The following is a 22227-nucleotide window of genomic DNA, read 5'->3' on the forward strand; positions in this document are numbered from 1 at the left end:
CTATTATCAGTTTCTCACTATTCCATGGTTGACACCGACTCGTGACGCTTCCTGGATCAAGCAGCTCAAACATTACTGGCGCCACAATTTGTTACAAAGTGAAGCTCCACACCCAGCGCAACGTTTATCATTTTCATTTGACCCAGTAAGCATCTCCAGTCAGTGTCAACCATGGAATAGTGAGAATCAAACGAGTTTCACGTGTAGATGCCTAGACCTGGCTCTAGCCAACACTAAACAAAGTGGGAATGATGACGCTGTCATTTCCCTCTTACCCTGGTCTTGACACCGACCCTCATACGCAGTCAGTACTTGTGCTGTTCCTGTCTGTGATATCCTAAGAAGAGGTTGGTGAGACTTCGGGGATACTTGGGGAATTGTGTGTTGCTCCCTACATGGGAGCTCGCGGTAAAATTAGTATTATTTGTTTCAGGCATATCTACAATCATGATTGTGTTTCTTCAACTGAGGAAGAATCTAAAAGTAAATTTCCCAAATCACACTAGTAGATGCACACAGTACTGTTTTACTAGCGAGCAATGTCACCACCTAAGAGGAATCTGCAGGTTACTGGGTCGAGTCGCCCACAAAAAACACATATCATTGAACCTCAAAGAAGATGAGTTAGTTTGTACATGTATTCTTCAAAATTTTCAATAATAATATGTTATGTACCGGTTCACTCATTGTATCATCCCTATTTCAAAAACAACGCTTGACAGAGGAAATTCGTTTGACGTAAAATATACCGAAGGATGTACCCAGAGTGCTGACAGTGCTCAACACCACAAACACCACAAAGGCAGAGCGTAATACACAACAGAACAACAAGGTTGTTCTGTTGTGACGTAAGATATAAATATTGTGTCACCAACTAGAAAGCAGGCGCAAATGTCACCGCCAACATTACTACCCATCATGCCAAAATAGAACAGAAATTTCAAAAGAAAACGTTGCAAGAAAGTCACTGCTGACTGCTGCTTTATCACTTCATGATTCAGAAGGCTAATGTAACGAAACCTGCTACTGAACGCAGCAGAAGAGCAATTGCTACATGGGGCATAATTTCCTGCACCGCCTAAATCAAGGAAATCGAGCTTGTACGCATAGTTACTTGCAGTTTTGCCTTTTGTGAAAAAGAAAATTTAACAAACCTAGGTATTGTTTTCCTAGCTAAACTGACAAAATATCAACTTCGCGTTCTTCTTTTTCCTCTCTATTCTGCTCTCTTCTTATTTTGCTGCACGTACCCCAACCCCTCTCCCCTGCTCCAAGGCTATGCATAGTTGATAAAATTTAGGAATCCTGATAAGATCAGCCAACAGGTTAGCGTCAGCTTCATCACCACACAAATGCATCATAGCAAGACGGAGGCGAATGCTACTGCCCCTCATAGGCGGGAAAAGATTTCTGAAAAAATAATTTCCTCTGCAACTCTAGGAGGAAACAATTCGATGGATTTCCGTACTTTTTATTGCTATTTTTCACTCTAGGAGCGGCTCTATGAACTCAAAGCTGGCTTTCTTCAACAAGGACTTCTGAGGCAGTTCCTCGAGGAATTTCTGCACGGCTGGAGCGTTGGCTGCCCTTTCTCCATCGGCAAACAGCGCCTCGCTGAGTGTGGGCGATGGTGTCAGAAGCATCGCAGCATAGAGAGGGTATTTACCGAAGAATGCCTGAAATAGCCTGGGACACTTGCCATCGGTGGCTCTGGAGAAGGAAAGTACACCAACAGAGATCAATGCAGATGTGGTATCATGTGTTTTAATGTGATAATTGTGCACACTAGGGAAGATCAGGGGCGTAGCGTAGCCCTTTTCAGCCTGCTTCATAAGGTCATGTGAAGCGACATAGTGTACATAATTCACCCTACTTTCATATCTGCAGTCAAGGATACTGGCTAAGCCAGCTCATTTTATTCGGAATTTTTGCGGTTAACTGCACGACGAAGTATTCAACGAGTCAACAAACATGCATCTTTCCTGAAATGGCAGGGAGCAGCAAGTTACTTGTTACTACGCCGTGCGGTCACTTCACACCCAGGAAGCAGTGAAACACCAGAATTTACATGCTACTCCGGCTCCCTGCTTCACACTGCGCTGTGCCAAATGCGCATTTGCATGCAATGCAGGAATGCACTCTTGTGCTCAAGACGGGACTCTCAGCCCGCTTTGGGTGTTTCGCGGACATGGTACGGCAAACTTTAGCTGCTTTGTTTGCGAAATTCGCAATATGGCGTTACGCGCCTGAAAGAAGCTCCCAACTTACACAGGAACTACACCATTCTAAAGAGTGCACAATATTATACATACATGCATGCAGTTGCATTAGAAGAGAGTAATGACGGTTTCAAAGAGTACTCAAAGCGCCATGGTAACCGTTTCTGGACTTAATAACCACCAACACAAGTTTTGCTTTGTCACGACATTCTTGGTCGATCTTCTTCTTTTCTTCAGTGTTTACTACTAAGTGTTAATTTGATAGAGCGAGCACTGATCTCCTTTTTACAAATTGTCCCACAATTAGATATGTCATCAGTCCTCATAACCAAACTGAAAAGCCACGGTGATTAACTGAAGTGTGAAGCCAGACTCGCATTGCTTGTAATTTTGCTGATTCATCATCATAACCTTCTCTTCTAGACAACAATCATTCCACTCATCGTTTTTGAACAATATTTTTCTATCTATAGTCACACAAGTGCAAGAAGGTGCTGTTGCCAGTTTTTGAAGCGACTTTGAAAGTATGTACATGAAAAACAACTATTACCATAACAAGCATTCTTCAGTAGCCATCAAACATACTAGCTGGAATGCAAAGCCCGCTTTCATCACTTTACGGATATTGGCCAAAAATGCATTCATTTAACGTGGGGTTGGTATCCATATCCAAAGTTGGATTCCAGTTTTGAGATGGTTCTACTTAGATTTTCAATGTGAATTATTTTATGGTTGTGCCCCTTGACCTTTTGATTACACTGAAATCAAATTTTCTCAAATTTGGCGATTATCTGGTTTTGTATCTCAGCTCTTCCACTGCAGATCAAAGTCGCATTGGTTTGTACTGTTACTGTTAACCCTCACCTGCAGAATACGCCGGTCAGTTCGTCAGCACGTTCAGGTGTCCAGGAGGGATCCGTCGGACCCGACCATACGCCCTCCACTCTGTGAGCTGGGTGACGCGGCTGTAATACCAAGATGTCGCCCTCGTGCACGCCATTGACGACTCCTGTTCGCATGCCAATGTACCGCACCTGCACATGGTAAATAAAAAAACGCAAATCATCATATCCGTTCACGATGGGAACTCATGACGGCCGCTAACGCCCGATAAGCCCCAGCGGCTGATGCAGCGACTAACGGTGGGGGCGATGGGATACGTCTCAGAACCCCTGGCACAAGTGCCGAGACACCCCTACGCAGGGTGAATACAAGTAAACGAAACCGAAGTCCTCCCACTGTTACAATCCATTTGCAGTGACATTGAAGGAAACGACCCGGCAGCCTACTTAGATGTACTGTACGGTGTGGCAGTGCAAGAATGCTCTACTTTGAGCTAACCGCAGCTCTACTTTGAGCTAACAGCAGCTCTACTTTGAGCTAGCAGCAGCTCGACTCTTGAGCTAACAGCAGCTCTGCTCTCTAACAGCAGCTCTACTTTGAGCTTCAAACCAGTTGTTTCGAAGCCAGCACCCCTCAATCCAAAGATGCCACTTTGTTGACACGTTTGTGTGAGGGATGGGACTAAAGCCTTTTCCTTTTGTTATATTTTACTTCAAAATAGTTGGAGTGATCAGCACAACTGAGATGATTGAACAGTAATCATCATACATGTAAAGTGTACATGTCTGGTCAGTGTAGATGGCTCCAAAAGGCTAATTATTCAAATTATTTCCCTTCCATAATGATAATATTAACTTGATAGCTCCTTTCAATTGCAATATGAACATAATGTACACATCGACATAGGGCATGAAAAGAGCTTCATTTTGATATGGATACAAAAAAGTTAAAGGGGAAGTCCAGTGAAAAATTTAAATTTCAGGGTCGGTAGAGTTTCGGGCGCCGAGTCGAATGGCGTTGATCCCAAGTGTTTCCGACAAAGCGTTCTCGATATATTTCCGTTTGAAAAACTGAGTTTCGGGGGCTGCGGCATGACATCATGCGGCCGCGCCACACCCTCCGCAACGTCATAGCGTGCAGCTAGGTCAAAAGGAGTGCGTGAAAGCAATAGTGTCAGTGCTATTTCAATGATTTGGCGGCCGATAGTAGGTGGTGCAAGCGACCCCGAAGACGTAAATCCTTGTGACGGTGAGGATGCAGCCATGGCTGACCTTCATGAGTTCGGCCTGGGGCTGAGAACCTCGGTATTCAGCTGAAAAAATGGCCGCTCGGGCCGGTCAAGAATGAGCGCTACTGAGTTTCCGACTGATGAAGAAGCAGCAGCTATTGCAGACTAGGCTGATATAATTATCAGATCGCTGGAGAGCAGCGTCGCCAAAATGGAGAAGAGTGATGCGAGTGCTCTGAATGTTGTTCATACCGATTCGCTTAGACTCCAGTAGCCTGCCACATGGTGATGTTTTGGTGCGAACTAAATACTTGGTATATTTCGGACTACTCAATTGGAGAACAGTGCAGGCTCTTTGAACCACTGGCACGACTCTTCGCTCCCACCGCTACGGGATCTGAAAGTTCTAGGTCCGGGAGCTGTTCGCTGTTTTGTCGCTTGTCACGGTTGTGCACTCATCGCTGTAGCATAAAATAAAGAGGCGGAAACGGAAAACTAAAATTTTCTTTCTCAAAGCACAACCACCAGCACCGGCAAGGAGAAACGCACGTTCTCTGACTACATGACTGTACAATACGACTGATACGAGTGTAGAACATGACAAGTCCGTGTGTTGACTGTACTAGTTTTCTGAGACTTGTGACTCGAGTCTTGTACTTGTAGCTACCCCAGCACGGCAGTGTGCGGGAGTAAGTAGTTCCGTGTGTGATGATTTTGTTTACTACTCTACAGCTAGCATGCACGCAGCGCATTGCTAGACTAGAGCCGTAGTCCCGTACATGCAGTCCCGTACATACAGTGCATGCCGACGGAAAAAGTCCAACTCGGAAACGGCGAAAATACGGAAAATCTGAAATACGGAAAATCACAGGGTACGTAGTGTTTGTAACACTGAATCAAATGGTCTTGGTCCGAAGAAGCTGCGACAAACGGTTCCCCAATCGAACGCGCTCCGAATATGGCCATTTTGTACACAACTAGATGGTGTGGCTACCTGCCTGCACACTGTGACGTCATCGCCTGGATATGGGTGATGCACACTCAAATTCGCACATGTTCCATTGGGCGTATCTGACGAACCATAGGCCGCAGCCTCCTCGGACAAAGACCATTCGACTCAGCGCACCGAACTCTACGGACTGTGAAATTTAAAAATTTTCACCGGACTTCCCCTTTAACCCTTTCACTGCCAGCTGACCACTCAAGGTGACAAGGCGCTCCCTGCCAGGCTGTCAGCTGAGCTGTACACCCCCGATCCCTGCCAGGCACTTTTTGCCTCCAGCTCGAAAAATCGAAAGGCCAACTTCTCATGGATTTTTTGGTACTTTCTGTACGGAATATCGCTTTCCAAAGTATACATCGTAGGTAGACAACTCATAAAGGAAGCCATTGCCGTCGAAAAAAATCGCAAAATCCGAAGTACAACCGTGCTGGGCGCTCTAGCACCAGCCGCTGTGCAAAAATGCATGTCATGTCATGCGAAAGTGCGCCGTGAGCCGCATGCGCTACATACACTATGTACACGATCGGCCCGGACACTCGCGAAGTAAAGTTAGTTGTTGTTTTGGAGAGAGAAGCAGATCCTTATTTTGTTAGCTGGGATTGAAAGATCTGCCAGTGGACCGGAGAGCTAAAACACTGGAAGCAGAAGAGATGGCGTGCAGAATGTTCTCTGTCTTCGTGGCAACAGGACTTCAGTTGCGAAAGACTTTCGTCCTGTTGTTGCGGACGAAATTCTAGTTGCTGCCACCAGAAAACTCGGAGAACGAAACGATCGTAAGTCGTTTGGTGAAGCAGATCGTGTCGGTGAACAGCTGCGGAATGTTCTGCCGCCATGGTGGTCGTTTGTTCTCCTGACTAGCAGCAGTCCGAATACATTTCAACTTCGGAGAGTGAAACGCTTCCCTGTTCCGTTGACAAGCGCGGCGTTCGCGGGTGTAATGCACTTTCGCATCAGCTTGCAGTAGATCGTCAGGTATTGAGCTTGAGGTAGGCCATAGGTGTCGTTGTAGAAAGAATATAATATTATGTTGTAGCTGACATACCTGTAGTGTCTCTTGACTGTGCTGGTCGCCATTGTAACGTGGTAGTTCTTAGAAAAGTTTAGTTCTGGACTCGAGGAGCGCCGCCAGCGCTGTTTCCGCCAAGTTTGCAGTGAATGCGTCCGTGAGGAATCCGTCGTGTGGTTGTCTCTACCCGTGACTCCAACCGCCTATCGCAATGGATAGCCGCCTGGAGTCTTGGGCAATGGCTAGGCATCAAGTCTGAACCAAATGCCATGCTCCTTGCAATGAAAGTTGACGGGAAAGAGAAAAAAACTGGCACCGACTCAGCAAGGTGGAAGTGCGTGAGAACCGATTTCTTCCGCGCCGCTCGGCTAAAAATCAGATGCGCATTTTCAACGACGCTGGTTCGATTTTTTCAAATGGCAACCCATGCTTCTGGCAGCGTATTTCGATGGGTATGGACCTCTTCTAGGGCCTAGTGGCCCTCTACCACGGCTAAACATCTCCAATAGTAAAAAATAGTGGCCCAAACTGGGTGAAGTCTGCCTGTCGACAAAAGTCGACGGTGGCACTGGGGACTGCATGTTTGCTTGTCGACTTTCGTCGACAGTGGCACTCAGAGTGCATTAATGCGCTGTCGACTTTCGTCGACAGTGGCAGTGAAAGGGTTAAATATGGGCTCACATACATTCAAATGGGACTTCGGGTATAAGGATACTTCACGAATAAGGACACTTTTCTGATACCCCGCAGAGTGTCGTTATTCGCAAAGTGGATTATATGTTCTTATGGTAGTAAAATCTGTCAGGCGAAAGAGAACCGTACTAAGCAGGTGTACGTCTTAACCGGGTACGTACTAAGTGACTTCTATTGTCTGTTTAATAAGAGGAACGTGTATCTAATAACATCACACTCGGAATGGACTAAATTGTATGTTTACCTTGAAGTGAAATGCTTGTGGTGCTACGCCGTTACTGCTGCTTCCCAGCGTCTGCAGAATATCTGCGTCCAGGTCCATGCCCTCCAGGCTGGTGAAACGACAACCCAGCCATTGGCGCGCAAGCTGCAGGGATCTCTCCAGCTCCGAGCAATTGCCAATGCCTACATTAGCAGACCCATCACAGACGATAATGCTGTAAAATGGGGAGATGGGAAATTCACAGCATCACGGAAACGTACCCATAAACAACACTATCTGTTTTTGCCCATCATACTCAACATCATCCAAGTTTTCTCGAACATGGGATAGCCTGCTAAACCTCCGGCCCACCCGCCAATCCTATGCTTCACAATGGGCAGAGTGGATGCAAAAGTCCGCATTTTTTGTTAGATTTTGACTTCTGATATCATCGCTTTCAAGCCCTATTCCAAACTCCCTGTAATAATGGTGGACACAAACAGTAACTTCAAACTCACAATCATACATGCGTCGTGGACGGCCAGTGGCGGATATGGGCATTACCTACTCTCACTACTACTATGCACAAAATAGTTTGCGAGCAGCAGCCAGTAAACTCACAATTTAGATCTCCTCTTCAGCAGCGGTAGTAGGCCAAGGTTTTCGGTATGGCCGCCATCCGATACGTTGACGGTGACGTCAGGATACGTGCCACACGCCGCGGAGCAGAGGACTTCTCTGAACATCAGTGCCAGCGGTGAGCTGGTTATGAACTTCCTGAAGACACAGGATCAGGAATGGGACGCAGAGCTGTTTGTCGTTTATGGCTACATGCAAATTAATCCGTATTGAGAAATCTCGGGGTTTCTAGTATATCCTGTGTGTGACGAGCTAATGGAAAACAGCAGCCACAATGATGTATGCAGTACTGCTTGCTTAGTTTCTTTGTTGCATCATTCAGGGGCGTAGCTGGGCGGTGGCGCGTGGTACGACCGGGGATCCGGGGTTGTCACCCTTGGAGAAAAATATCGGATTTTTTGGCCAAAGGGGTACGTTTTAGCACTCTACAGGCGCTCTGGGCGGACCATCCTGGACGAAAAGTGGTACGACCATGGTCATGCTGGTTGTACCGTGTGTGACCGACCATGGTAGTACTCGTCGGTGACACATGTGAAGACAAACACCAAATAGGACACGGGCATGTAGGGACGACCTGCCGATGTACAGAGCGCAACTCGACCGACCAGAGGTCTCGGTATTAGCGTTGCAATGTTTGACAATGTTTTGGCGCAAAAACAAGAGGCATGTGCCTCAGTTCCAAGGCGAATCAGATGCTTTGGGGAGACATAACAGGGAAATCCCCACGTCAATGAAGATTACACAGTCGGGTTTTTGGGTTTTTTTACTAAGTACACAACCTACTTGTCAGAAGGGGAGAAGACAACAGAGTATACAATAACAACACAGCAGGGAGAGTAGGGGCTGCAAAGCAAGCCTGTGCTGGTGAGGCAAGCCCACAACACCGACCTATGGTCTCGGCGTTAACGTGAGCTTGCGCGGTTTCTAACAGTCTGGACGTCTCGGGAACTCCTCTATACTCCATAATCCCATATACCTTCAACTGAGAGTGATGCGCGCTTACGTGGAAAAAGATGCTATCCACTCTGTCAGCGGATCACTGAACAGTATTCCTTCACTGTTTGGCACTGTGACTATGACGATGAACCCCGTCCACAGCAGCTCTAGAAACACAGACACTGCTGGTTCTTGTAGCTGACTGGGCGCAAATAGGTGTATCCACAAAACACTGCCCAGAGCGAATTGAATGACAAACGGAGACAGGAACTGCAGCAGGGGTAATGCAAGAAACAAGTGAAACGCGATTAGCTACATCAACGTACAGGTGCATATGTCCACGTGCACATGCTCATCAGATATTCACACGACGTGTTAGTTTGGATGAACATGCACATGTACATGATCATTAAATGCATTGTATCGAAGGGAAAGACACTTACCGTACTCGAGTGATTAGAGCCCTCTCTCGAATAGGGCCCAGGCTCCAAGACTCAGTTAATAAAAATATAGTTCTTTTGCCGTTTCTGTCGAGTCCTGACAGTTCACAGCACACTTTAGGCTTTGTTTTCTTTGCCTTCTCTGGGTTTTTTTAAATGCTGGATTCCGTAAAATGTACTAGCATTGAAAAAATAGCGCCCCTCTCTTGAACTGTGCCCAATCTGTGATGGACATTGACAAAATAAGGTCCCAGGGGCACTAATCGCGCGAGTACGGTATACAGCTTACCTAACCTTTCTGAAGTACACGCCATAGTATATATCATTCACTGCCTAAATAACATGTTTCCAATTCCATGCATATCGGCTACATGGCGCTTGATTCCCCTGCCCATCCAGCACTTTCATTGGTAGAAATTCCTCACCTGTAGAAAAGTGTTCTTAATTCCAAACCCGGTGAACCAGGTGGGAATGTTGGCATCAAAGCGTACGCCGAGAAAGATCAAAGCTTCACGAACATAAGCGATCAGATTTGAGAAAGCACCTGAAGGAGAATAAAAATGACAATCCAGTTATTACCACAGGTACATGTATATGTGTCGCCCTCACCTCTGAGAGTTGCTCGCCATATCATCATTGGCTGCATAATACTATGCAATGAGAATGAGTTGATTTTAGAAGGATTGGGAGAACGTCAAATTCAAAGGATCAGTCGGGGAAGTGAGTTGCCCGAAAAGAGAAAAAAATGTCAACCTCACCATGACTCAAACCCGGGACCTTGCTTGTCATGAGAACTGCACAAACCATCTGAGCTATGAGACCAGGCCGAAATTAAACCGGTGGGTTGGGTGGCACACACGTACAAGCCAGCACACCTTGACTTACACACAAACACACACACACACACACACACATTGACTCACACACACACACACACACACACACACACACACGCACACGCGTACACACACACTTTCTCTCTCTCACACACACACACACACACACACACACACACACACACGTACAAACACCTACCTGGTGATGGCGAGAGAAACGCTGCGCTGATGGTCATCACCATACTCAATGACAGGCTGTGCGGAGACATGTCCAGGTACTTGCTTTTATCTGATGTCGACTGCGAGATTATGTCAACCTACGGATATCACAGAGAACATGACCATCGCTTCTTTTTATTCAGCTGGTGCCATTACATTCTCATGTGCAATGAATGAATCGTACGGAGTGGCATCATAAGCACTCGCTTACTGTACACTGAAAAGTATCTGCGATGACATCAGTTCCGGACACTGCACTAAAAGGAGTTAATTCGTTCACAAATAGGGAATGAGTGCATCGCAACAAGCCAGGGTTATGCTTGGAGTGTACTTGATATAGAGCTCACCAGTTTTGGCGAAATCGTGATCAGCTTGTAATCATGATCATGCTCGTCAAATTTCCAGTTGTTCAACGTCATCTGGCATATCCATTCTGGTTCAATATCACCTAGCTGACCCATGGGCAATTCTTCTGCAAAGCAGTAACATTCAAACATTCCAATAATCTGTTAATGGAAACGAGAGATCTTGAAAGCACTGTGCCCTCGTTATGCTTTTTTGCCTAGGTCATCATGCATGTTTTTCGAACTGATGGAAAAAAAGTTTTAAAAAAATAACCGATAACAGATTGATAAAGGAAAGGTCTGGAGCTCCGCTTTCCAGATATGTAAAGTTCTTCGCAATAGGATAAGGATTGACTGAACAGCGACAAAATGAACGCGGAAATCAAGGCCTGGAGCGATCGCAAATTTCTTTATTCATAACGTCGCTGTTTGTTGGAGCATGCCAGGGGATTTCCCTTTTCCCAGCGCATGCGGTATGGACATCAAATGAAGCGCGTGGATTTCAGCTTTGCAGAGCAGTTTGAAACGTGAAAATCGGTTGAAATTGAGCAAGGAGTCGAAAAGAATACTTGACTGAGTTGTTGTTTCGTTCCGTGGGATGGTGAGCCAATTTAGAGAGGTCGTGGAAGTGGCCCTGATGGGGCTATAGAGCTGAGAGCGGCAAGGATGGACTTTATTGATCCTGATCTTTCCAACAAGATCGGGATGATGAAATTCCATCTAGGCAACTGAAATGAGAACAAACTTTGTTCGGAGCATTACGCCCAAACTCCACCAGAAGAGTCCATGTGCTGGACTGCCATTTTGGGGGGGGGGGGGGAGGGGGGGGGGCAAGCCAGCATGAGAGAGTTAAATAGTCACTATGGGTAACGATGTGATGTGTAATTCGAAATAATCAATTGTTATGTTGTACACCTAACTTCATGTAGCCTTGGATGCGGTTTGTACCAAACTTTGACGAAAAAACACTAGCACAACATCATCACTGACCTGTTCCAGCTCATGAGACTTCATGCTCTTTCAGATTTGAAGGTCCAAAAACACAGGAATATATTATTGTGGACTTGGCAATGCGATTCTAAAGACAGAAGAGTGCTATTCAGAATGCCTTGCCACTCCGTGCTCTGCAAGCTTCGTTCAGGACAGTTTTATGTTCGAATCAGCTGCATGAAGGAGTCATCATCTCCAGTGCTGCTCAATGCAATCCGATCGTGTGGCTCAAGTTTGCACTCTGCACCAAAGTACAGATTTGGGGCTGCGCAGAGCCTGGTATGACATTGACTCTATTCATCGGATTTTATTGAGCAGCACCCTGGCTATACTGAAACACCGAATTGTGTTGTTGGTGTGGGGAACGAAGTTGGCATGAAAGGATAAATGCATGTGCTAAAGAGTTTGTAGGTCATAAGTTTGCCTCGCATGTCCGCATTATACCCGGCTATACGAGCGCGTTGAGAAACACAACCAGCTTCAGACGTTTTGCTCGCGCCAGGCCATCACCATGCCTGGGATACCAGGGCGGAAGATGCAGCGCCTAACGGCAAGGGTGAGGTGGTAACTCTCACAACCAATGCCCGACAAGGGGGCGAATCTCGTTAGCTGCATCCAAGTTGTGCGCCGTTGTCACTTTGTAAAATAGTATGCATAGCAAATCATCGAATGAATGCACGCTTTACTACAGCAGAGATAATAGATAATGTGTTTTATGGGCTGCAAGCAATTGCCTTACTTCCTTTCATATCTTGTGGTGATGACGAGGAGGCCGGATTCGTATTGATGTGTGAGCCTACTGGTAGGAATCGCTCCAGCCACGGTGTTCTCTTGCAGCCATCTGGATGATAGAATGCACCACGGATGACATTCCTACGAGAACGTGGAAGAGACGCATGCGAAGAGTGAGTAGTCGCATATGTAAAAGGAGCTAGGAAATTGCTGACCGTAAGTTTCTAAACAAGAAGAAACACCAATTGTTAACCAACCGACTGACATTGGCAAACCCTAAAAACACACATAAAGCATTCACTATACAGTACAAGTGGGCACCAAAGACCAGCCTGGTCAGTGTTCTCCTTCCTTGTGTAATCACTAGCTGCCAATACATCACCGCTAGAGGAGAGAATCCAAAATGTGTTTCAATTTAAGTTAAGTGCCGACACCATCTCACCTGTAGTACTGGAAAGCCCATCCTTGCTGGTACGCAAACAGCATGGGATGTATGGTGAAGAGTAGCAGAGTCACACCGATACTCCAGTCGGCCTCTTGCACCACCTCTCCAGTGGGTGAACGACGATACTCTCCCTGGTATCAATAGATTGCAGATAACAGAGAGGTTCAGCACTACGTAAAGTTGAGCAACTTTACGATATGGGCCTATAACACAACGAGAAATGTCAAGGTTTCTCGGCCTCGTGAGAGGATCACCAAAGTGATCATCAATTTTTTTTGGAAATCTGAATCCCAGGCCCGTAGAAAATGAACTGGCCTGTATTTGCTTTGTCCGCAGAGCTAGTGGTCGTGTGAAGTATCATGCCGTGCATTGTAGAACCAAGGATTTTGCAATTGTGAGCACATACCGTCGTGTGAAAGGCCTATAAGCGGGCATGAAAACGCAGTGAATACGCGAGTTTGCACTCCGCTTACGGAAAGTTGTCTACGTAGACTACCTAGAACGGAGGTGCATCGTAACTGGATTGGGTTACAAATGTATGACTCACTCCCCAGGTCGACCGGGTCATACACTGCACGTAATTCGAAAACTCCGTATGACGGAACACAGATCCGCATGCAGCGTGCGCAAGTCTTTCCGCAGATCGATAACGCTTTTTCCTAAAGAAATTACGTTATGCGGAGCCTGTCTAATCTCATTTTGCTAAGACAAAGGTCAAATATATGCATGCCTTTTACTTACTGGGAGTATGTGACTGCAAAAATTAATATAATGGAAGTGGAACTCGGATTAGATGTACCCATGGGCAATAGCCAAGTGGACATAGTACCCGATCTACTTCTTATCCCCACATACATCAATATCAAGGTGTGCACCAATGAACTAGATAACGCATAAAATAAAAAGAATAAAGTTTTTTATAAGTTCACACTAAAAGCAAAGCAGTGTACATGTTACCAAAACACATACTACCTGAGTTACACAGTACTTTTAAATATCTCTCCGCACCCGTATAGTCTCCAGCTTGGCAATAGTGTATAAGTTTGACGTGCAAGACATATCGCAACTAGACTGTAAATTCAACTTTCAAGTTCCATTGTACCGAAAGGCAAGCAAGCTCCCACATGGCCACTGGCCAACTCTGTACACCATGTTAAACTTCAGTATGATGTTGTTCGTTTGTTCCGCAAGACAAGAAGCCCACACAAACGCTTACCTGGATAGCTGAAGCTGCGAGAAGCAAGAAGACCATCAGGACATTTGCCCGTCTTTCCTCGGCAAACTCAGAGAAAAGAAGGTGTACCATTGCAGCCAGTACGCCTATCAGGAGCAGGTAGACATACCATGAAGTCAGCGTGCACAGCAGGTCGCCATCTTCAGATTCCTTCAGGTGGTTGCAGCTTTGCAAGCAGAGGTTAGAAAGTTCCATACTCTCATACATCCAGCATACCTATGCAGAAAGCAGCAGGCACATGCACCAAGCAACATCACCACAAGATATTACGTTAGAGACGGCAAATTCCTCCAACTAAAGGATGAGCTGTTGCACTTCCCCACGTTTTAGCAGTTCTGCAATAATGAAGTCATGTGCATGTCCACAGTATTGTCGGATTTCAAGAAACTGGGGATCAGCCCCGTAGCCTACATGTAGTCCCTACGAAGTACCCCCCCCCCCCCCAACCTTGCTACATGTAGTAAATTCATGAGGTCGGATTCCTCTGGCCAGGAGTCCAGGACTGTACACCGTCACGTCACTACTTACAGAGCACACCAGGAGATATCGCACCGCTGCTATGCCAAGTAGGCTGGAGAGCAGGTGTCGAAAAAGACCAGTTGGCAGCATTGCTCCCAGGAGGCGCTTGATAACGGCAAGGCTCAAGCACACAGAAGCGCACACGACGCTCGCCGGGATCGATTTGCCTGCGCACCCTGCGCCACTGTCGACCAGGAGGCTCTCTAACGTCGGACGGAGCATCTGCATAGCAGTCGCGACCAGTACTGACTTCACTGGCAGGATAGCCAGCGGGCACACAACGCAAGTAAACCAAAATATGGAAAGGCAACACGAGAACAGGTCGAACGCTCCCAGCAGTGTGCTTTGCTCCAGCCGAGCGAACATACTGACTAGGCCCGGAATTAGTTGCGCAAAATACTCCTCGTGCCAACTGGAATCCCGATCGCCCTGCGACTGTCGAAATATCCAATCCATGTAAGAACTAGCAATGTATCCGCCACCGCTGACCGTACTCAGATAATCCACACGAATGTTCGACGCAAGTAACTCTTTCCACGCGCCGGCTGCGAACATGGCAGCTCGAGGGCCGCCGCCAGAAAAGCAAACACCCACGTTAGCCCTGTGGCCAGTGAAAGTGAGCGCATGAAACTTGTGACTATCACGCCGTCTTCGTGTTCGCAATCGCCGGAGTCGTGCCGATTTTCCAGTCGGGAGAGTCATTCTAGAAGAACGGCTTTACAATGAAGCACGAGCATTTCAAACCAGGACTGTGAACAAGAACAAAATAGCGGACTGATAGGGTAGAGCGAGGTTTCAGCGCTACAAATACATGAGTGTAGTAAGTAGCAGTAGCGCGGTGATGGGTAGAGGTGATGACTGATGAGTGATGGTTCGTGCAGAAGTGAAGATGTGCTGATTGTGCATGTGGATATCCGGCCCCTTTTGACACGTCCTAGAGTAGAGAAGAAAGACCACGTTTTAGTCTGTAGACCTACAGCTGAGCTGCAGCACTGAGTAGATCTGTAGACATCTACTAGCCTGTATAGCGTACTGACCCTGGCCTGTAGTCATGGTAGTGTAGTCGGTGAGGCTTGAGCCACGTAAAGTCTACGTGGTCTTTGCTTTTTATTTGGCCTCGGGAGGTCGATCGAGTCTGGCCTCAGCTCAGTCCATCTGCTGACTCGGAGTCTGCCTGCGCAGTGCAGTGCGGAATGTGCGTATACATGTACCTGGTGCTGATACGTGATAGATGCGTGTTGCTGCACTCTCTACGCACCCATCTCCACGGCCACCCAACACAGAACACGGTAATCACGTCAGTACCTGTCCTTGCACAGATAACTGAGACAGTGCAGTGATCTAGAACGACTGGGATGCTTCCGCAACAAAATGTGTACAGTCAGTAGTGCCTGGTGTTGGGGCGTTTCCTTGTGACAAGAAAGATATGAACTGTGATTGTGCAGTGCACGCGCGCCCGCATCACCGCGAGATCTCGAGATCTGATACACACAAGTATGAAAAGACATTCTGACATGACAAGACTGTAGGCACGGAGATGACCAATTGCATTGCACCAATGAGGCGATCAACGCATGCTACAAGAAGTAGGACTCCATAATTATTATTTTAAGTTTAACCCTAGAAGTACCGGAGGCATCATTATGATGCATTTGCGAATTTCAAAATGGGATTGCTGTTATATGTGGGCTTAGTATCTCCCCAAATTTTGTGACTATCATTTATTTTGTTAGTGGCAGTGGGTTGTGTTTTCAAAAATTTAGTACCGTTCCGAAATGCCAGGGGGGTGCTACCTAGAAGTACCGCGCGGCACCATATGGCTCCACATACCATAGGCATCAGTGAAAGGGCGAATTTGGCTTAGAACCACACGTTAATAACGTGAAAAGGAATACATTCGGGAGCAAGGAGATTGGGGACCATGAAGGTGGTGATTTGTACATAATGGACATGCCAATAATTATGCACATTTCACGTGTCGTTATGGTCAATATCATATTCCCGAATCCCGCCGAAACAGACAAATTTGTTTGTCCTAAGTTTGGAAAGTGATTCACTATGTCATCTGCAGCATAGTACGATATGAAGTGCCAGGGCAGTTTTAATATTCTAGGAACGTCCTTTGAGTAAATTGAGTTTACGTTGGTCTGGCGGAAGCCATGTTCAGTAGGCGCAGTGTCGCTGCCGATAAAGCATTTCATTAGATTTTGATAATTTTTGGGCAGGAGGTTGGGGATGAATGCGAGGAGAGTGCCTGGGGCATTGTGCTCGAGCAATTAGAAGAGACCAAACACAGAGACACATAGTCATAGTTACATGTATATGGTCCAGATGAAGATGAGTGAATACTAATTCCTCCGGCTTCTCGATCAGTCTGATACGGGACCGGAGTCGAGGGAGCAAGCGGATAATGGTGGTGATAAAGCTATGGAGCCATACACATAACAGAACATCAATCTCCAAAACTCGTACAGGATTTCCTTCATGAAGCTGGGTTCTCTGGCAAAGTTGGTAGGTAGTGGAAAATGTGTTGCACCAAGCAAGCGCGAAAGCGCGCAACCGGTTGTTGCTTCTGAAGTATGCGGGCTTTTCCGAGATATTCACAATTTTGAAGATGGGGCAGATGCATTTTGCATTTATCGACCAGAATATGATCCATGTCATGATCAAGTGCACAAGGTAGGAGGAAAAAACAAAAAAATTGAGAGGACTCCACTTTGAGTGAAGGCAATATCATGGCATTGGTTTCGCAAATTTACGCAAGAAGCGTCCTCTGTACCCGCAATAATCTGCTGACGGCCCTTCGGCTGGATAGGAATGGACGCCATATAATCAAGTAAAATCACTAAAAATAGTTTCCAGGAACTACTCTGCTACTTGAGGTTTGATCACGAAGATGGTCTCCGGACACGACGTCGAACGAAAATTATTCATTTGCTATGAGTCGCGACACCACGTTCTCCTTTCACTCGTAAATGTATTTATCACAGCAGTCAAAGAATGACCAACCTGGCTGAGAAAAATCCAGCACGTTGGCCCAGCAGCAGCCATTTCCGGGGTAATGGACTGAAATGTAGAGTTTGCAGTATGAGCATGGCAAGCAAATGCTCTTTTATTTTTCCGTAAACTGACGAGAGGTCGCCCTTTCGCTGCGCGCAATGACAGCTGCTGGTCTCCAAGATAGTGCATCATTCTGTCATTGGTTCTTCCTTTTAAAAGGTACATTTTACCCCAAGGATTTCTGTTTCTACACATATTGCCGATAATAATTCCAAGCAGGTATGTTTAAGTCCAGTGGAGTCATATGATGCCTCCGGTAATTCTAGGGTAGTTGAAATTTTGGTACTTCAAGGGTTAAACCAGGTTCAGCATCGGTAGCACAGTGGCTGGGTGGTAAGGAAGAGTGACTGAGATTCACATGGTTGTGGGTTCGAATCCTATCTTGTGTATTTCTGCGCTCTTGTTGTGTCGGGAGTTCAATGCATCTTCCCTAAAATTCTTTTTCTAAATTAGAGAGAAAATTTCGATGTCCAAGAGGTTCTAAGGAGTCAAATATAAGTAGTCAAATATGTTGTGTATTTGACTATAGTCCATTTCAAAAAGATTAGCAATCAGGTTTTGGTGTTAAAAAGTATGAAGATAAGGGAAATTTGGACAACAAAGTACATAGAATGGCTTGTTAGGACACGGCAAATTGTTCTGTGAAGGTTTAGGAACAATTGGACCAGCCGTTAAGGAGTTAGAATTTCGGCCAGGTTTCCGGTTTTTTCCCATGGTTTACAATTTGCCCTGGATGTCAGTAGCGATTTTTTTTATCAAAACCCACGATTTATCCTTTCCTTTTTGGCCTTGTGGTTATGAATGCTGTCTGCTGACCATGAAATTGTCAGTTCAAATCCCAAACTATCTTCAAGTCAAACTTTTTTTAATTGTTTTGGTGATCACGCTGGTACAAAAAGTACAAGCCAAAGAAGGTGGCTGCGCCAAACGACTTGTTGTTGGAGCTCGCGTTTCCCGCCGAACTTACTGACACTTGACTGGTTCACGCCATGTGAACACACCCACAACACTGAAACGGTGTGAGTGAAAAACGGAAGTCATTGCGCTGTAGCTACGTGTTGTTGAATACAACGGCACATCGATCGATCGATTTCTCTTTGAGAATTATTTTAGTATTCAAGTATTTCAAGATTGCCAATTTATTTGAACTTAGCAGTCAACGCCGTCTTCTATCAGCTTTCACAGGCGTCTGCTTTTCTCAAAATGTCGTCGAAGTCACACGGATAGCTTTGCCAAGTCATGGCCTTGGGAATGAGTCTGTGTCGATGTCGTTTTCGTCACATCGTTAGAGTAAATAACGCAGCTCAAAGAAATTGGGCACGAAACGAATTGGGACCCATCCCGCTCGTCAACATTTACCATACTTTCGACATGTCCTCTCTGACTCCATATCGATACGAGGAAGAACTCGTTTGTTGTAAACCAGACGTACAAGTACCGACGTGAGTGAGTTGTCATTTTTCATGCTTTCGCGCGGATTATTTCTTCGAGTTCACAGTGAGTTTTTCCAGCCAGCTCTCGAGCGCGCATACGGTAAGACGGCAAACTCCCCGGGCGATCGCCAGGATTGCTAATCTTTTTGAAACTGACTGTAAGCAGTCAAATACGCGATATATTTGACTGATTAGGTATCAGGGAAATTAGTGGGGTTGAATACTAAGAAGTCGATAATGGTTATTATCAGGTTTTGAAATACATATTAGCACATAATGAAAATCTATTTACATGCATATCAGTTGGCGCAACTTCCTTTGAATCATTTTTATTTATCAGAGAAACCACGCCCATGAAGCCTGATTGAAGGCACCAGACAGCATATTGTTCGATGATGCAACTTCAAATTTCGTTCTTAGTTTCAAATGGTGAACCAGTGGCCAAAGATTGAAGAATGCCAGTGGAATATGTTTTCGTATTCTGAAACACAGTACCAATCAGAAGGAAGATCACCTGATGACTAGAATAGATCGTAAGATCATACATCAAGAAAGTTATGAAGTAAGGTATCAGTGATGTGCTGTGTTCGGAAGGAACTCGTAGTACATGTATGTTGAAACTAGAGCCTGCCATGATTTCTGCTTCTTTTGGTTTTTATTCAGACGTCTTGGTATATCTTCCCGAACGAAGTTACATTTGTCTACAGCAGCATCTACACTTCTTATTATGACTTTGTACGTTATAATTTTGCTGAGCTCCGGTTTTCCCCTTCATTCTAACTCAAGTGCAGTTTAGCGTGTATTGGCTTGTGATTTCCTTTCTTCTGTTTGCTTGGCATTTTATCGCTCCACAGGTACCCTCGGTCTCAGGTGCTCTCACATTTGTGCAATTGTTGATTTTGGTCCTGAATTGTCCTCCCTGTTGCTTTGCTACCGTCCTCCTCCTTCCTCCACCTTTTTTTCTTAATTGGCCTCATTATGGCATTCGCTTCCATGTAATTGGGCTTGTAGCCCGTGTGTACTTGCGAATTCAAATAAAAATATACATACATACATACACCGTGTTGACTTTCGGACTCGGACACGTGTGTCTCAAAGAGGACCTAAATCGACTTCAAGTCAGCACTCTACTCATCATCCAACCAATCACACTTCTTCTCATCTTCCTGGCTATACGCATTGCACGATCGTACAACTACCTTGGAACTCGATTGGCAAGACTTCAGAGCCACATGAAACTAGTGCTGGTCATGTGGTTTGTTCTGGTCTACAGCTACTTTATGCTCACCTTCACAGCTCTCAGTGTGTTCTGGTGTGTGCAAATCAACGACAGGCAGGTGCTCGCCATGGATGGTTCCGTAGACTGCAATGTGTCACCGCATCGAGGCTATGTTCTGGCAGCAGTCGCAATCCTGGCCATAGTTATCCTCCCACCGACGTTGCTATTACTCATTCGACGAACACATGGTCATATCATGTTGAAGGGTTTCGTGGACGAGGCGGGCTGCATGTACACTGATGAGTGCCGCTGGTGGTCAGCTGTGAACCTGTTGAGGCGTATTGCCATTGGCCTGCTTGGATCACTACCGTTTTCGAGCGCAGTGTCCAGACTCTTGGTGACATCTGGATTCCTTCTGCTGCTTCTAGTGGTGCATAGCACAGTTCGGTACGTATATTTCCTTCTTTTTTGATCCGTGTTACAAGGCTAATGTTGAACTGTTGCTACTTGGGTGTCTAGTACACCATAGCTTAGGCCTCGGTCACACTACGGCAAAAATGCTGCGTCAGCGTCAGAATCATGAGCATTTCCATGGCAACTGACGCAACCGCGGGAAGTATGAGCGTCAGACGCTGCTGCGTCTGACGTGGGGAAATCGGCTGCGTTGCCGCTGATGGGAGTGACGCTTGGCGGAAAAACAGTGTCTTTCAAGTAAAATTAGTTTCAAGACAGTTGCTTGAGTTGAGCAGTCATTCGACATTCGTCTCTTCAAGGTTTGTTTTGTTCCCTCTTTTTTTCGAGATGAGTCCGTGGACCTACGAGGCCGAGGCTGCTCTGCTCCGAACCTAGCGGAAGAGCGAGGCGTTTCCTGAGAAGAAAGTGATGGCGAGAAAGGACCAGTTGTTCGAGTGGGTCATCGGCCAACTGGAGCCTGTTGACTTGTGAGTGTTGTGTTGTCGTCAAGAGCTCCAAAAATGGACAACCAGTTTCACGAAGTCAGGAGAAACACAGCTGCGATGCGGACTTTTCTTGCCTGATCCATGACACTACAACTGAAAATGGCTTCAAATTCGGAAAGAAACAACAACGATCATGCACGCGTGGACCTTTCGTCTTCTTGTAATCAAAGATCAATGAAAAATTTGAAAAATTTGTCCCACAATTTTGTGGTATAATAAGCAAAAGGCCGGTTTCCGTGGGAATCCGTGTCGTCATTGAGTTTCCCTGGTGATTTGTGACGTAGACAAATGCATCAGGCCGCGGCAGTCATGAGCTGCATAAAAACAAAACACTGTGCAAGTGCCGCGGCTTGACGCTGCGTCCAGCTTCAAACTTGCCGCAGTGTGACCGAGGCCTTAAGGCCGATTCACAATACAACTTTCTGCGACGCGACCAGCGACTTGCGACACATGCGACGAGTGCGACAGCGACACACGGTTCACAATATTCTTCATGTTTGCGACATCCTCATGCACAAGTAGTACTATGCACGTGCACTGCCCGTGCACCCAGGGTCGAAACTGTACTCCATTTGTGTATATACGTATGTCGCGTGTCGCATGTCGCAAAAGTTGAACTTTCTTCAACTTCTGCGACAGGGCCAATTGCTATGTCAAACATTGGGCTCATAATGTACATTATAACCATAAAAAGTCACTCCTTCAAAATTGCAAATGAACTAGGCAAATACTGGTTTACACCACACGGAGTACATCGGAATAGGTCGGCCAAGACAGTTATTCCCGTAGCTATGCAGAAGACGTTACTTCAGTAACGTCTGGCGCTAGCCAGGGTCAACTCTAAGTTTATCAGCCAGACGGTCGTGGTTCATTAGCATGATCAGCAGCCATCTCTGCTATGCGTCTACGGCTTTCTATCCTTGCCTAACAGAGCAGTTGTTGGATCGCTTGGTCAAGATTTTCAATTCCGGAATTCGTGCCGTTTTCCAGGTGTCTTCTACCACCCCATTATCCCCTCTTCTCTGTCG

At 46.1% G+C, this 22227-nt stretch overlaps 2 protein-coding genes across 2 annotated transcripts in view; one reads left to right on the plus strand and one right to left on the minus strand.

The window, feature by feature from the left end:
• The window catches only part of LOC135819562 (uncharacterized), a 205263-nt gene that overhangs the window by 166319 nt on the left and 16717 nt on the right, over positions 1 to 22227 (plus strand). The window lies entirely within an intron of this gene.
• Positions 510 to 15363, minus strand: LOC135819558 (uncharacterized). Its single transcript, XM_065332786.1, has 12 exons — positions 14538 to 15363; positions 13992 to 14225; positions 12773 to 12906; positions 12338 to 12471; positions 10612 to 10736; positions 10245 to 10362; positions 9635 to 9753; positions 8837 to 9039; positions 7816 to 7971; positions 7237 to 7429; positions 3084 to 3253; positions 510 to 1710 (listed from the first exon to the last, which is right to left on the minus strand). The coding sequence occupies exons 1-12, from the start codon at positions 15228 to 15230 to the stop codon at positions 1485 to 1487; spliced, it is 2505 nt and encodes an 834-aa protein (XP_065188858.1). The 5' UTR covers positions 15231 to 15363; the 3' UTR covers positions 510 to 1484.

Source organism: Sycon ciliatum, chromosome 6 (assembly GCF_964019385.1).
Source record: "Sycon ciliatum chromosome 6, ocSycCili1.1, whole genome shotgun sequence".
In the NCBI taxonomy this organism is placed as follows: domain Eukaryota; kingdom Metazoa; phylum Porifera; class Calcarea; order Leucosolenida; family Sycettidae; genus Sycon; species Sycon ciliatum.